Source organism: Oncorhynchus mykiss, chromosome 2 (assembly GCF_013265735.2).
Source record: "Oncorhynchus mykiss isolate Arlee chromosome 2, USDA_OmykA_1.1, whole genome shotgun sequence".
NCBI lineage: Eukaryota > Metazoa > Chordata > Actinopteri > Salmoniformes > Salmonidae > Oncorhynchus > Oncorhynchus mykiss.
Window position 1 is genome coordinate 64,980,097 of NC_048566.1, and position 17,738 is coordinate 64,997,834.

Below are 17,738 nucleotides of genomic sequence, written 5' to 3' on the forward strand. Positions count from 1 at the left end.
TGGAGTTTCTCGCTTCCTCACAAACTATCGGTTGTCTTCCTCTTTTATGGTCCTTCCTTCTAAATACGCTTCCAAAATAAAGAAGAGGACAAGCAGATGACTTCATTTATAGGGCTTCAAAAGGCTTTTATTTGAAATGTAAAAGTTTGTCAGATAATGTAAAGGTGCCAAAAAACAATCACAGGGTGCTCTACTAAAGCCGAGTTTAATAACTACAGATGTCATACTTCCCCAGAATAAGCTTTCCTAGTGGGACCACATACATATAGAGGACAAGAGAGCCAGCACATCAACTTCAAACCCCAGGGCAGTGACCTCAGAATATATTTTCTGAAGGTCAGTCTTTCGCTGAGGAAGGCAGAACCCATCCAATATTCATCAGGGTCTAATATCAAATGAAAGAGTCATGACGAGAGAGCCTTTTAAAAGATGCACCAAATGCCAAATCTCAGGCAAGCATCCTCCTGCACTACATCCGTGTTGCAGGGAGTGTGTGTGTGTGTGTGTGTGTGTGTGTGTGTGTGTGTGTGTGTGTGTGTGTGTGTGTGCGTGTGTGTGCGCGTGTGCGTGCGTGTGCATGCATGTGTGTGTTACGCCTTGGTGGACTCACCGTACCACACTCCCGGTCAACCTGTGTTCTATTGTGTTCTGTTTGAGGACTGACTGAGGTGCGTGAACCTGTTAACAAGACCATTAGGGAGTTGTTGTTTCCAATGAGTGGCCACCGCAGTGGGAAGGCACAATCTGTACAGGATATAGACAGTGATTTCTACAGGGAGGTTAAAGGACACGCTAACCAACATCAGGAGACAACTGTTTCCCAATCCTGGTCCTGGGGACCCAAAGTGGGTGCACATTTTTGTTTTTGCTTTAGTACTCCACACCTGATTCAAATCATCAAAGCCTGATGATGAGTTCATAATTTGAGTCGGCTGTGTAGTGCTAGGGCAAAAAAAAGGCCCCCAGGACCAGGATTGAGAACCACTGGACTAGATACACAGACTTACTCCCCAAACAAGGGACCAAGAGGCTCCAGACTCTCTGCTTGCTTTGTATCGTGTATTGCATGGAAATATTCATGTGTGTTGTGTTCAGACTCCCTTTTTTAATTTCCTGGGGCTTGAAAGGAGATATGATTTACAAGTGGCTAAAGAGAGGAGGCTAATGACAATCTGAAGGAAATATCCTCCGTTACCGTAAATCTCCTAAAGGAATGTTCACAGAAATGTAAATTGAGTGGGCGGTACAATACAGGCTACACAGAGTATGTTGGGAAATCTCTGGTAGAGGTTTGAAACCATGGTGTCTCTATGGGCCGGAGAAGTCATGTTGACATGATGGAGATCTGTATGCATGGCTAGGAGTTCATTAAGAGATTCATCAAAGCCACGAGATCTTTTTAAGCGTTTCTCCGTAACGTCCGCTTGAAACCCACACATCTAATTATGGACATATGCTGTACAAATCAGCCATCCCAACATGGGACAAGGACACGTGGCTCTCTCCTCAAACAGCAAATGAGGTCCCTCTGTTCCCATGGTTGGAGTTAACTCACATGAAAAACACATCCAATTCAAGCACTGTTTCAAATGCTAAATTATTATTGCCATTTGTCTGATCTTTGGCATAGATTTATTTTGAAAGTGAAACATTAAAGTCTAGCAGTATTTTACTGTTTTTATTTTATTTCGCAACGGGGTGTGTCAGAAGGTTTCCAGGCCAGCTGTACGATAGATAGACAACCCCATGAAATATGTAGGACAGACATAGCTACTGTATCAGACAGCATAATTAATATAGTTGTATTCGTTTAGTATAGTCCCTGGGCCACCATATCAACGGCATTATTAGGCACTTGGTCGATAATAAATGTATCAAATGGCAAATTACAATTAAGTTGAACTGGAAGGGGATGTAGGGAGCCAAGTCTCTCTCTCTCTGATGTACCAGATGTAGGACCTCTTTTGCAAACTTGTATTCAAGGTTTAAAAGGGCTTCTACATTTAGTTATTTCCACTTTAAAATGTCAGACTTGATTTGGCCAAATGAAAAATGCACCAATCCCTACAAAAACGGTCCATTAATTATAATCTAAATAATAATTCACATTTCCTGCTGTAGCAAACTGGCTCAAATTACGATACTACATCTGTACTTGACACTTGGAAGCTCATAGGCTATTATTTTTTTTAGCTATTAACCAAACACTATGCCCTTTGGGGGCTTGCTGGGTAGTTCATATTGCTCTATTGTGTTATACTCAGATAGAGAAGGTATTGTGTCATTGAGGAAGCAGCTTGTGCTCACAGATGCATCAGATACTTCCTTCCTTTCATTAGCCGTAGCATTAGTGCCAGAAAGGTGTAATTAACATTCCCACATTTCCATTGCACATATCAGTCTTTAAACGAGCCAACATGAGAAAAGGAAGAGTGGTTTAATTACATGACATATCCTCATGCCAAACAGTTTGACATTTTGAGGAGGGTGAGAGCAGAGTCAGCAATTGAAATGGTCAATGTTGCCTCCACAATGCAAACAGGGGAAGAATTGATTTTCCTTCCCAAGCAAACAGCCAGGGCTCTATGCATGCTGGACATGTAAACCTTTTCTTCTGCACTCTGAATTATTGAACACCTATCCCCTGCACACTATGTACCACTCATTTTGACAGGTTGGTCTGTCTTCTTAGTGCAATATATGGTGTTTCTCAGGGGGTATGGATCCAGAAACGCACACAAACACAATGCACACAAACACACACGCACACACACTTCCAAGCCATGAGACTTCCGTGTCATGGCTTTAGACAGTCTCCTCCCATGAGTCACAGAGCTACTGCGGGCCCAGCACCCAGCTCTCCAGCTCTCCTCTCTACCCTGTCTCATTGCACATGCGGCGCACGGAGCAGGCATTCCACTTATCTGCTCTGACATGGTTCCTACAGGGGAGGAGAAAAGGATATTGGATGGAAGAAAAGCATGGCCTAAACACAGGATTAAAGAGGAGGAGAGTCATCTGGAAAATTGCTACACTATTTGTTTTGCCATTATGGCGATTGTGGATGGAAACATCACACCTGCTCTAAAGAGACTGCATGCGGAGCAGAGCATGTGATTCTGAAGTCTCATTGAGTACTATGCTGGAGCGGGGTGACATATAGGCCAAATGGATACATGGCTGTACAGGCTGAGAGTCATTTGTGAGGATCACAAGGCTGCTGAAAAACATGTCATCATCATGTCATGTGTCACCCGTATTTACTCTTATATTTGCATAGCCACGTCCTTTTGTAAAGCATGCCACGTTTCATCAGTTCGGTGACAGCCAAAAGAGAAACAAACAGCCCGGTTGGATGACACCCTCTGGGGATCTGCTACTGGTGGTCTTCTCCTAACCCTTTGAGGAGTAGCTTCTCATGTGCATGTGCTAATAACACGGTTGAGTAAGCAGGTGCAGTTGCCTGCAGAGCAATTATCTGCAATCATTATAATATTATGAGATTCCCAGGCAAAACCTACAAAAGCTAATGTCCTGAAGGTGCAAGTTCTATGTATTCAGAGCTGATAGGTTAATGAGCAGATCACAGATCACAGCTATTTCTCCATGACAGTCGCTACTTTGATATGAATACAATTATCCAGAGAGGCTTTCTATACAACACATTCAGTGGTTATGGACTGTAGGCTAAATACTCCAATGGCCCCACTCAGAAGTATTATAATTTAGTTACCAGGCTAATGTATAGCTGAAGCAATCCTACTTGTCTGGAAAATAGTAGTTTGCTTACATACCAGTAATCAGAAGGCTTTTTATCTTGTTTCTTTCTAATGAAAGACCTGAAGCTTTTCTAAAGACGTCATATCATATCCTGATGTTATTGTGTTTTAAATGGACCGTGTCTGTGTTGTCTTGTTTGTTCTAGGGCATGCAGACTGGCACGGGGGAATTGGAGGAAATGGGGGTGAAGTTCTGTCAGTCGCTGCTCTCCCTGAGGAGGAACACCATGCTGTACAACAGAAGAGTCATCAGCCAGCCAACCCTGCTCAACCTGGATGACAACCTCCTAGACCACAAGTCCCGCAAGTAAGTCCTTTTTCTGATGGTCCATAGGTCCCTCTGTCCCCTGTCTCCAGCCAACACCCACACTACATACACACACACTACACACACACACACACTGCACACACACACTGCACACACACAGCCCAGTTGGAAGGGTGAGCCCCTGAGAGTAGACCCTGAGAAACACAATCAAACAAGCTTAGATTGGATCAATGAAAAAATGTTTTGTGGTGGGATAGGCAGCAGTGCTTTTTAGAGTTCATTGATTACATACTACTGTATGATGAAGCACTTAAAAAAGCATTTAATAATGGATACACTTTTGAAGACAGTCCAAGTACAGTTAAATAATATTAAGCAGTACTAGGGCTATCTTTAAAAGTGTATGGAAGCCAAGCCATTGCCTGTAAAGGGTCCATCTTGGCCACTTACTCAACCACATTTTACCTATACACCAATTAAATATTGGCTTGACTGTCTTGCCATAATGGTTTCTATCTGAGTTGCTGGCTTTCCAGTAATTACAATTTGAGACACTCCGCCATTTCCTGGTTGAAAAAATTATAATAATTTGCCTAATATTAGTTTGTGACCAAACAAGCAATGTAAATGTATAGTGTAGAGAATCATTGTACCATCTAAATCGCTGGGATATATCTGTTCAATAACCCCAAATATTGTATATTCAGCTGGTTCACAAAACCAAAAGTAAAAGATGCAAAAACGAAACTTAAGAATGCATAGAAATATTGCACATAGAAACAATCTACCACTTCTTAGACTTGCTTTCAACGAGAATGAGAGATCTATAACTCATAATTTCTATGTGAATTTGGTCGGGTCGCCCCAAAAAGTAGCATAGTGCAGCTTTAAGGAACTTTTTATATTTTGGAGTGCTCCGCTTCCTTTTTTCAATCTTGTTTTTTTCCAGACATCCACAAGTCTTAGATTCACTTACTGTCTGGATTTATGGAATGGAATATTATAACCTGCACTATAGATTTATAGATTTTTTAACTTCAACTCAATTCTGTTTTGTGAACATTTTGTATTATCACTGTACGTCTTGTCCTCATCGACAACTTGGTCGGGATTATTGCATTTCTTACTCTTTCTTTCTCTTGAGGGGTTATATAAAATGTTTTTACACGCATAAAACCCATCACTACTTAAAAAAGTAGGATCTAGTTCTGATAAATTCCTTCCCTGGAGCATTATGCAAGTGTGGTAGTAGAGAGAGGACACCATGTCCCACTGTGTTAGCCTTATACCCAACATATCTTACAATATCATTAGAGCAGTTGAAAGTACAGTATGAAAAGGTGGCCTTAATATTTGCCCCCATTCTTGAATATGTGACTCTGGCCGTGACCCCACTCTTCGATGGTGTCTCAGGGGGAGTTGGGATATGCAAAACACATTCACAATTCACACATGCATATAATACACACCAAATTATTATAATTACGATTATTATGATAATATTTACATCACCTGACACTAAAATGGCCTGTTTCAGGGTGATTAGATGTGTGTCCAGATGTCTTTAATCTAATCATGACAAGTACGATAAACACAGATCTCAACAGTCATAAGTTTGGAATTTCTGTGAATTTCACCTGTCCGAGGCATCAGCTCTGGAAGGACATGGATCTTCACACATGCTAATAGCTCTTAACACCTTGGCCATTGTCCTCATTCATCCCGATCAGTTCAGCAGCAATCTTCTCCAAACCTGTGCATGGTAGCCTTTGAAATTGGTTCACATATTTGAAAATCATCTTAATAAGAATTATATACTATTAAGGTATTGAAATCTATATTCATATGACTATAATTGTCATTTCATCATTTCAAGATTTAACATCTTATTCAACTGTATTTTTATTTTCACATTTTATTTTCACACTTTAGAGTAAAATTATAAAATGAAAGATAAACTAACAAAAGGCAGTAAAATACCCGAATCAATGAAGATAAAACAGAGGATGTCAAAAATATCAACAAAGTTGTCTTAAATTAGGCCAAGCTAAAAATGCAGACTGTCAAATGATATTTAAACACATCAAGCATTTTCACTGTACATTGCAAAGTTCCATATCAAAAATACTTTATAAAATATACAGTGTACGTAGTGTAAGTACTGCATGTCGATTTGTGTAAACTCTGCTTCTACATATGTTGTCTGCCTGTATATCCTGTTTATCATCTGTTTTTATATCCCATTTATCCCCTGTCTGTATATCATGTTTATCATCTGACTGTATATCCTGTTTATCGTCTGTCTGTATATCCTGTTTATCATCTGTTTTTATATCCCATTTATCCCCTGTCTGTATATCATGTTTATCATCTGACTGTATATCCTGTTTATCGTCTGTCTGTATATCCTGTTTATCGTCTGTCTGTATATCCTGTTTATCGTCTGTCTGTATTTCCTGTTTACCGTCTGTCTGTATATCCTGTTTACCGTCTGTCTGTATATCCTGTTTATCGTCTGTCTGTATATCCTGTTTATCGTCTGTCTGTATATCATGTTTATCATCTGACTGTATATCCGGTTTATTGTCTGTCTGTATAACCTGTTTATCGTCTGTCTGTATATCCTGTTTATCGTCTGTCTGTATATCCTGTTTATCGTCTGTCTGTATATCCTGTTTATCGTCTGTCTGTATTTCCTGTTTACCGTCTGTCTGTATATCCTGTTTATCGTCTGTCTGTATATCCTGTTTATCGTCTGTCTGTATATCCTGTTTATCATCTGTCTGTATATGCTGTTTATTGTGGCAGCATCATTTCACCAATTCAAATTCCTGCGAATGAAGGTGATTTTGAATATATTCTCTTCCTTGTATGCCCATGCTTTCCACTGCTTTTACGAATTCTTCCTAAACCTACACGCACCTGGGAGTGCTTCTTGCACTTGGAAGTGAAATATAATTGAGTTTCAGTCCCTCCTTCCAATGTCTAACATGAAACTTCTTGTGATGGGAATGAAAGGTTTAAAAGTTCAGATCGTGACGTTCATGATTCATCTACAATGCCATACTCCTCTTATTTTCCTCAAATCAATCTAAGCCTTCATGTTTAAAAAGGTTTTCATTACCCGTTGCTGGTGTGTCTGTGTATGTGTGTGTATATACTTGTGTGTATGTGTATAGTTGTCTGTTTTTGTGCTGTATAAAGAAAGACATGTCTTCTCCAGCTATTGTTTTGGAGTTTAGATCTGATTCCTCCTCTGACAGCCAACACAGCTGCTGTCTATAGATGGGTTTCACCTTGCTGTGAAATAAGCCTTTCTCTCTGCCACCCTCCCTCATCAACCAGTCACATTATGCAGGCCCAGAGCAGCCACACCACACTTACAGTATTTACCTTGCTTCCTCCTATTGTCCAGAATACTGAGTAAATTGCAGACAACTTTGTGAGCTGCCCATGGATAGGTCTATAGATGAATTAGCAAACTCAAAGTTATGTATTTGGTGGAGTAATGAGGAGGAAAGTGTTCAATGAAAATAGAAAATAAACAGTAGTTTTATTTGGCATTTGTTAAGAAACCTGACTTTTTCGTTTCTGGAATACATATATACATAAAGTAGCAGTGATGGCAATTTCTATGAAATACATGTCCCTTAAGATTATATTGACCTCAAACATAATTCACGCAATAACAGTTTACCATGATTTACTTACTGCGATCCTGAGGTTTAGCTTGTATTTCCAGATCCAGCCCTGAAAAATGTATCCTAATTGAATATTTCATCAATTAAGTGAATTGTTCAGTGCAGTTGTTAGTTTCACTCCGCTGGTCAATGATGCAGATGCTTAACTACTGAAACTGATCTCTCATCTTCAGATTAGAAACGGTTTCTGTAATGTTCTGTTTCTCAACCATAATCCTTCTTGTGCTCCATCACCCATTCCTTGGTCCGAATAAAAAACAATAAACCCGGGCGATATCGTATCAGTCTAATATACTAGCTATAAGAAGCACTGTATTACACATCTCACTATCTCTGTTATTGTATCAAATTTAGGCTAACTCTCTTTTCCATATCAAAGTGAGCTCAAGAAATGTTGATACAGTGCACTTGGCAGATTGATCACATTTCTGTCAGTTGCTTAGTTTCATAGATTCTTACAGCTTGCGTTCACTTCATACAATCCCAAACAAAGCAACAAGAAGAAAAGCATGGTTTCTGGCAGTTTGAAACTCATTCCATTAGAGGTTACCATGAACTGCATTAACTGGTTTGTCCAGTCTGAATTGAGCATCGGCCTTCAGTAAGCCTCTTCATTTAGGTTCCCTTCTCCTAGATCTACAGGTAACTGCCAAAATAAAGGAAACACTTGAGTAAATGACAGATGCAAAGTTTATTGAATGCAGGTGCTTCCACACAGGTGTGGTTCCTGAGTCAATAAAGCAATTAACATCCCATCATACATAGGGTCTTGATTAAAAATGACCAGTTGCTCATTATTTTGGCTACCATGGCTAGAAGAAGAGATCTCAGTGACTTTGACTTTGAAAGAGGCGTCTCAAAGGAACATAGTGTGTTTTAAAGGTGTCTGTGTCTCTGTCACTAAATCTCAACCCAAATGAACACTTCTAAGGAGATTCATGGAACGGCACCTGAGACAGCGTTTTCCACCACCATTTGCATTAGGAATTTATTGTGGAAGAATGGTGTTGCATCCCTCCGAAAGGTTCTGGTTGGAGCCAAAAAGGGTTCTATGCTTGCTTCACATATCTGCCACCCCTGGTTCCATGTAGAACCCTAAATGGAACTCAAGGGTTCTATATGGAACCAATTTTGGTTCAGTGAAGAAGAATGGTTCTACAGTATATAGAACCTTTAGGAATGCCATATACAATATGAAGCAATTGATAGAACCCTTTTTGGGTCCAAAACCTTTTTTTCCAGACGCTTGTTAGAAGCTCATGGCTGCCAAACACTTTATGTTGGCGTTTCCTTTATTTTGGTAGTTTATCTGTAGATTCACATGGGTTCTCCTGTAGAAGATTTCATGGAAAAGTAGCCTTGGATGATAAAGTGAACCATTGTATCAGACAGCCTAGTTGTATTTGCCCTCCATGAAGCTGTAGAAACTTCAGTGCGCCTACAGTTTCATGATTTTTTTATTGATAGCACATTATGTTAGGGAACATAGCACTGCTTTCATCTTTGCTCACACATACGATAGAGTTAATCTCAAATACCACCAGGATGACAGGCTAGCTATTGTATGCTGCATGCACTGGGTAGTCCTGCCTGATGGAGGATGTGTTTGGCATGGCAATGATGGTGAGAAGAGTCAACTAGCATACTAGATCAGGGCCCAGGTTAGTGGGAACTAGAGGTCTTCACAGGTCAAAAAAGTTGGACCAGTTCCGAAATAGATCTGTGGTTTTTCCACCGTACCCGATATGCATAAATTAATTTTAAAAGAAAACGGAGACCCGTTCCAAATGGACTCAAGGACAGTCAGACCCGTTCCGAAAAGGACAGTGGAAAACAGACACAAACAGACCCGTGCTGGTTCGGATCCGAGAGAGACATTTTTTGTTGCGCTAAATGCATCAGGCCATTGCATGCATAGACCCTTTCCTATAGGCTTAGTGGTCCACTGTATGATATTAATATAAAATAGATATCTATTAACAGAAACAAGCTTAGGCCTGTAGGCTTAGTGGTCCACTGTATGATATTAATATAAAAAATATATATATTAAAGCTAGCGGTACCCCTCGCCAACAGCCAATGAAATTGCAGGGCGCCAAATTTAATCAACAGAAATCTCATAATTACATTTTCTCAAACATACAAGTGTTAGGCACCATTTTAAAGATACAATTCTCGTTAATCCAACCACAGTGTCCGATTTCAAAAAAGCTTTTCGGCAAAAGCAGAACATATCATTATGTTAGGTCAGCAACTTGTCACAGGAAGCATACAGCAATTTTCCAAGCAAAGAGCAGAGGAATCACAAAAAGCAGAAATATTGATAAAATTAATCACTAACCTTTGATATTCTTAATCAGATGACAATCCCGGGACAACTCGTTACACAATACATGTATGTTTTGTTCGATCAAATTCATATCTATATCCAAAAACCTGAGTTTACATTTGGATTTGCCTCCAAAACATCCCGTGAATTTGCACAGAGCCACATCAAATCACAGAAATACTCATAATAAACATTAATAAAAGATACAAGTGTTATTCACAGATTTAAAGATATACTTCTCCTTAATGCAACCGCTGTGTCAGATTTCAAAAAGGCTTTACGGAAAAATAATCTGAGTACGGTGCTCAGACGACATATAGAACCCAAGAATATATCCGCCATGTTGGAGTCAACATAAGTCAGAAATAGCATTATAAATATTCACTTACTTTTGATGATCTTCATCAGAATGCACTCCCAGGAATCACAGTTCCACAATAAATGTTTGATTTGTTCCATAAAGTCCATCATTTATGTCCAAATTCCTCCTTTTGTTAGGGCGTTTAGTAAACAAATCAAAACTCACGAGGCACAGGCAAGTCCAGCGGAAATGTCGGACGAAAATTCCAAAAAGTTATATTACAGGTCGTAGAAACAAATCAAACAATGTATAGAATCAATCTTTAGGATGTTTTTATCATAAATGTTCAATAATGTCCCAAGTGGAGAATTAATTTGTCTGTAGAAAAGCAATGGAACGAGAGGTAACTTTCTCATGACCGCTCGTCACGAGACAGAGGATGCTGGCAGACCTCTGACTCAATCCCCTCTCATTCGCCCCCCTTCACAGTAGAAGCCTGAGACAACGTTCTAAAGACCATTGACATCTAGTGGAAGCCTTAGGAAGTGGAAGATGACCCATGTCCCACTGTATATTCAATAGGGGCTGAGTTGAAAACCTACAAACCTCAGATTTCCCACTTCCTGGTTGGATTTTGTCTCAGGTTTTTGCCTGCCATATGAGTTCTGTTATATTCACAGACATCATTCAAACAGTTTTACAAATTTCAGAGTGTTTTCTATCCATTACTACTAATAATGTGCATATATTAGCATTTGGGACTGAGTAGGAGGCTGTTTACTCTGGGCACGCTTTTCATCCAAATGTGAAAACGCTGCCCCCTATCCATAAGAAGTTTATATTAAGAGAAACAAGCTTAGGCATAGCCCTAGAGAGACTGAGAGAAAGATAGGGATATGCTGGCGCCGTGTTACCGACATCGACATGGATTTATTTGTATACTATATAGATAGGCTACTACTGCTGTACAGATACAGGGGTACAAAAGGAGGCTAATTCTTACATTTTCGATTATAATATATTTATAAAGATAAGCATTGTATTGTTTGACCCAACAAATAACATCAATAGGCTAATGCAATTTATTTTTTACAACAAGCACATAATAATAAGACTGATTATTATTAATGACTAAACAATTGATAATAAATCAAGGAAAGGGAGAAAATTACATTAAACCTGAATAGCGAGTTGCACACAGTCCATTTGGCCACGCCAACGTTCTTCTCCTCTTTGTCTTCTACAATATTAACACTCCTCCCAGCAGATCTATAGTGGTCATTTCAATTGCATTCCGACTTATGTTCTTCCTACGTTCTTCCCACTGTCTTCTGCAGTCTTAGCCTGCATTTGATGTGTGAATAAGCATGCTTTCCTAAAAAAAAATGTCCAGCACAGACCCCTAATATTCATGAGCGTTAATTCATTTGAACAAGTTTCATAACTCCTGAGATGTGCTTTACAAACTGCTTGTTTTGAAATCAGGTTCATTAGTAGGGCTTGTTGCAAGACTAGCACCTTCTGCTCTGCCTTTGGAAAGAACAAAGACAGAGGCCCAAGGGTCCTGAGCATTGGCAAGCCTAGTTTCAAACAGATGGAACAAGTCAGGTGAATATATTTAGGCAACATTGATTGTGCATTCAGATTGTGCAATGAGATACACAACATGACCAAAAGTATGTGGACACCTGCTCGTTGAATATCTCATTCCAAAATCATGGGTATTTATATGGAGTTGGTCCCCCCTTTGCTGCTATAACTGCCTCCACTCTTCTGGTTAGGCTTTCCACTAGATGTTGGAACATTGCTGTAGGGTATGGCTTCCATTCAGCCACGAGCCACAAACTGATGTTGGACGATTAGGCCTGGCTCGCAGTCTGCATTCCAAATCACCCCAAAGGTGTTCGATGGGGTTGAGGTCAGGGCTCAGTGCAGGCCAGTCAAGTTCTTCCACACCAATCTCGACAAACCATTGCTGTATGGACCTTGATTTGAGCATGGGGGAATTGTCAAGCCGAAACAGGAAAGGGCCTTCCACAAACTGTTGCCACAAAGTTGGAAGCACAGAATTGTCTAGAATGTCATTGTACGCTGTAATTTTTGACCCTGCTGGTCATCTATGAAAGTTTGAACATCTTGAAGAACAATCTGGGCTTAAATGGCCATGTAATGTTATAATCTCCACCGAGCACAGCCAAAAGAAGACTGGCCACACCTCAGAGCCTAGTTCCTCTCTAGGTTTCTTCCTAGGTTCCTGCCTTTCTTGGGAGGTCTTCCTAGCCACATGCTTCTACATCTGCATTGCTTGCTGTTTGGGATTTTAGGCTGGGTTTCTGTATGAGCACCTTGTGACATCTGCTGATCTAAAAAGGGCTTTATAAATACATTTCATTGATTTGATTGTAGCATTAAGATTTCCCTTCACTGGAACTAAGGGGCCCAAACCATGGAAAAACAGCCCCGGACCATAAAAAAAGAGAGATTGCATGGCTGGGTGTTCGATTTTATACACCTGTCAGCAACGGGTGTGGCTGAAATAGCAGAATCCCTCATTTGAAGGGATGTCTACATACTTTTGTCTATGTAGTGTAGGTGTTTCCTGTCTCGTCATTGAATGAATTCATTGATGCTACTTCAACTATGACATTGCATTGTAACACTCATCCATTTATATTATTTCGCTCTCTCTGTCTCTCACTCTTGGCCCCTCCCTCTGCCGGCCTCTCTCCCTCTGCCTCTCCTTCTCTCTTTTTCTCTGCCTCTCTCACTCTCCCTCTCCCTCTGGTGACCTCTCGCTCTCTCAGCAGCAAAACAAAATAAAAACCTTCTCTGCTAAAAAAAGGGTAAATTTGCATGAATGATGTAACTGTGAAACACGTAATAATGACTGGTCTAGTGGCTACCTATTTCTCTTGCTCCTTCCTGTTAAACTATTTCTACTGTAGTAGAGTTATTTTATCAATAATCTGAGGTCCTGTAAGGGATCGAACGCAGACTGGGCTAACATGAAGGATTAACTCACCAAGTTTATTCAACTGTAGAATTATTCAAATGCACATTGCAATATTTATAAGTGTTTGTCAGACTTTCATAACATCACAAAAATGTGTCTGAAAAACATGTAGACCTCCCATTAAAACTTTGCTTTCCGGCATGATGCTTAACAGTGCATTTCTCTCATGTTTCAAGAAGATTGTAGATGCAAAAAGTAGAAAAGATACATCTGTGGAGTGGTGTTGATTCTAATGTGATCCTGGGGACATTGGATTGGGGAGGCGTTTCTTTTATGAAGTGTCTGTGAGTGAGTGAGTGAGTGAGTGAGTGAGTGAGAGAGAGAGACAGAGAGACAGAGAGACGTGAGCCCTGTGAAGGCTGGCTGTGAGGCGTAGCGCTGGTTCTCTCCCCTCCCAGGGGGTATCTGATTAAATCTCTGTCCCCCGCCGTCACACTGACTACCACACTCTGCTGACATGCCACACACTGCGCACACCTTTTAATCTGCATATTAAATTATTAGCGGGACTTCAACTCTCCTTTTTTCCCCACTGTGTGAGAGCTATTTGTGTTAGACTTAAGCCTCTTAGTCATGGATCTGAATTGAACCTGAAAAGGGACAACCTTTAAATGTTTATATCTTGGGTGATTTGAAGCAACAAATGCATTGTGTTGTTCATTCATACATGCCATGCGCCAGTGCTATCATAGCTATCATAGCCATCTCTGATACAGTTCATCTATTACAAACAGCCTATGTGACTGCAGCCGTACACACATCTGTACATACCAAATGAATGCAAACTAAATGCGGAAAGTAGTAGGCTAGTTATTCATACATGCAAACAAAAATACCGAATAGCAGTTTGGCTTAGAATTCCCGACCCAATTGCAAATGCAAACGAACGAATGTGAACGGAATCTAACTGCATTAGTCCAGTAGTAGGCCTAGGAAACAACATATCCGATTGATAAAGATATGACACAATCTACATTATATTTAGGCTAGTTACATTAACAGTAATCAAATGCAGCAAACAAAAGGCAAATAACCAAAACATAGTCTACAGCCTGCTACAGTGAGATACAGCCATGCACAGCTGTCTTGCCAAATACGTAAACAGGCCCACTTCAAACATGGATAACCCTGCTGCTCATGAGTTCAGCAACAGATTGTGATATGGCACAATACACTTCTCTGGATCAAATTCAACCCACCTAATCAATTAAGCAATGCCAGCCTACCATAAACACGTTTCCAATACGTACAGTTCCATTTACAGTAACGACAACCAGCTACCGAGAAAACCATAATAGGATGTATCTACTGTATATGACGAAACATACCAATATGTAGCTATACCCAGGGGCGTCATTTGGATTCTTGCTTTGGAATTATATTGAATCCTGCTTATATCACGCTATACCACAATAAACATACAAGTTCAAATGCTTTTGACCAAGAAGTGACAGGTTCAAGGGCACAACATCTCAGCTGTGCTCTAACAGCAACATGGACAGTGCCCTATACACTAAAGCATTTTTTTTAACAGGCTCCTTGATGTGGAACTTCCTGAGTAATCGATCATTCCGTTCTCCCTGAAATCTTCTTGTAAGATCCCCCTCAAATGCCAGTTGGATTAGTTGAGCTTTCCTCGGGTGTAGCATGCTTCTTCTGCGCTGACTGAAAATTAGTTCTCGCATGTAGCTGTGAACGCCCCAAAAGTCAGTCCATGTTTCTGTGCAGTAAGCACAGTCAACATTTAAAAAAAGTGTTTTATTTCACCTTTATTTAACCAGGTAGGCTAGTGGAGAACAAGTTCTCTTTTACAACTGCGACCTGGCCAAGATAAAGCAAAGCAGTGTGACACAAACAACAACACAGAGTTACACATGGAACAAACAAGCATACAGTCAATAACACAATAGGAAAAGTCTATATTCAGTGTGTGCAAATGAGGTAAGAGTAGGGAGGTAAGGCAATAAATAGGCCATAGTGGCGAAATAATTACAATTTAGCAATTAAACACTGGAGTGACAGATGTGCAGAAGATGAATGTGCAAGTAGAGATACTGGGGTGCAAAGGGGCAAAAAATAAAAAATAATAAAAAAATAACAGTATGGGGATGAGGTAGTTGGATGGGCTATTTACAGATGGGCTATGTACAGGAGCAGTGATCTGTGAGCTGCTCCAACAGCTGGTGCTTAAAGTTAATAAGGGAGATATGAGTCTCCAGCTTCTGTGATTTTTGCAATTCATTCCTGTCATTGGCAGCAGAGAGCTGGAAGGAAAGGCGGCCAAAGGAGGAATTGGCTTTGGGGGTGACCAGTGAAATATACCTGCTGGAGAGCATGCTACGGGTGGGTGCTGCTATGGTGACCATTGAGCTGAGATAAGGCGGGGCTTTACCTAGCAAAGACTTATAGATGACCTGGAGCCAGTGGGTTTGGCAACGAATATGAAGCGAGGGCCAGCCAACGAGAGCATACAGGTCACAGTGGTGGGTAGTATATGGGCTTTTGGTCACAAAACGGATGGCACTGTGATAGACTACATCCAATTTGCTGAGTAGAGTGTTGGAGGCTATTTTGTAAATGACATTGCCAAAGTCAAGGATCGGTAGGATAGTCAGTTTTACAAGGGTATGTTTGGCAGCATGAGTGAAGGATGCTTAGTTGCAAAATAGGAAGCTGAGTCTAGATTTAATTTTGGATTGGAGATGCTTAATGTGAGTCTGGAAGGAGAGTTTACAGTCTAACCAGACATCTAGGTCAAATCAAATCTAATTTTATTTGTCACACACACATGGTTAGCAGATGTTAATGCGAGAGTAGTGAAATGCTTGTGCTTCTAGTTCCGAACATGCAGTAATATCTAACATGTAATCTAACCTAAAAATGTCACAACAACTACCTTATACACACAAGTGTAAAGGAATGAATAAGAATATGTGCATAAAAATATATGAATGAGCGATGGCCGAACGGCATAGGCAAGATGCAGTAGATGTTATAGAGTATATACACTGCTCAAAAAATAAAGGGAACACTAAAATAACACACCCTAGATCTGAATGAATGAAATATTCTTATTAAATATTTTTTTCTTTACATAGTTGAATGTGCTGACAACAAAATCACACAAAAATTATCTATGAAAATCAAATTTATCAACGCATGGAGGTCTGGATTTGGAGTCACACTCAAAATTAAAGTGGAAAACCACACTACAGGCTGATCCAACTTTGATGTAATGTCCTTAAAACAAGTCAAAATGAGGCTCAGTAGTGTGTGTGTGGCCTCCACGTGCCAGTATGATCTCCCTACAATGCCTGGGCATGCTCCTGATGAGGTGGCGGATGGTCTCCTGAGGGATCTCCTCCAAGACCTGGACAAAAGCATCCACCAACTCCTGGACAGTCTGTGGTGCAGTCTAGATGGAGCGAGACATGATGTCCCAGATGTGCTCAATTGGATTCAGGTCTGGGGAACGGGCATGCCAGTCCATAGCATCAATGCCTTCCTCTTGCAGGAACTGCTGACACACTCCAGCCACATGAGGTCTAGCATTGTCTTGCATTAGGAGGAACCCAGGGCCAATCGCACCAGCATATGGTCTCACAAGGGGTCTGAGGATCTCATCTCGGTACCTAATGGCAGTCAGGCTACCTCTGGCGAGCACATGGAGGGCTGTGCGGCCCCCCAAAGAAATGCCACCCCACACCATGACTGACCCACCGCCAAACCGGTCATGCTGGAGAATGTTGCAGGCAGCAGAACGTTCTCCACGGTGTCTCCAGAATGTCACATGTGCTCAGTGTGAACCTGCTTTCATCTGTGAAGAGCACAGGGCGCCAGTGGCGAATTTGCCAATCTTGGTTTTCTCTGGCAAATGCCAAACGTCCTGCACGGTGTTGGGCTGTAAGCACAACCCCCACCTGTGGACGTCGGGCCCTCATACCACCCTCATGGAGTCTGTTTCTGACCGTTTGAGCAGACACATGCACATTTGTGGCCTGCTGGAGGTCATTTTGCAGGGCTCTGGCAGTGCTCCTCCTGTTCCTCCTTGCACAAAGGCGGAGGTAGCGGTCCTGCTGCTGGGTTATTGCCCTCCTACGGCCTCCTCCACGTCTCTTGATGTACTGGCCTGTCTCCTGGTAGCGCCTCCATGCTCTGGACACTACGCTGACAGACACAGCAAACCTTGCCACAGCTCGCATTGATGTGCCATCTTGGATGAGCTGCACTACCGGAGCCACTTTTGTGGGTTGTAGACTCCGTCTCGTGCTACCACGAGAGTGAAAGCACCGCCAGCATTCAAAAGTGACCAAAACATCAGCCAGGAAGCATAGGAACTGAGAAGTG

General features: G+C 41.1%; 1 protein-coding gene across 2 annotated transcripts in view; it reads left to right on the forward strand.

Moving 5' to 3' along the window:
* LOC110493825 (cytosolic carboxypeptidase 4) overlaps positions 1-17,738 on the forward strand; it is a 158,582-nt gene that overhangs the window by 113,813 nt on the left and 27,031 nt on the right. For both annotated transcript variants that reach the window (XM_036953106.1, XM_036953095.1), the window contains exon 23: positions 3,926-4,086. In XM_036953106.1, the coding sequence (XP_036809001.1) occupies positions 3,926-4,086 (161 nt within the window). The remainder of the gene's footprint in view (positions 1-3,925; positions 4,087-17,738) is intronic.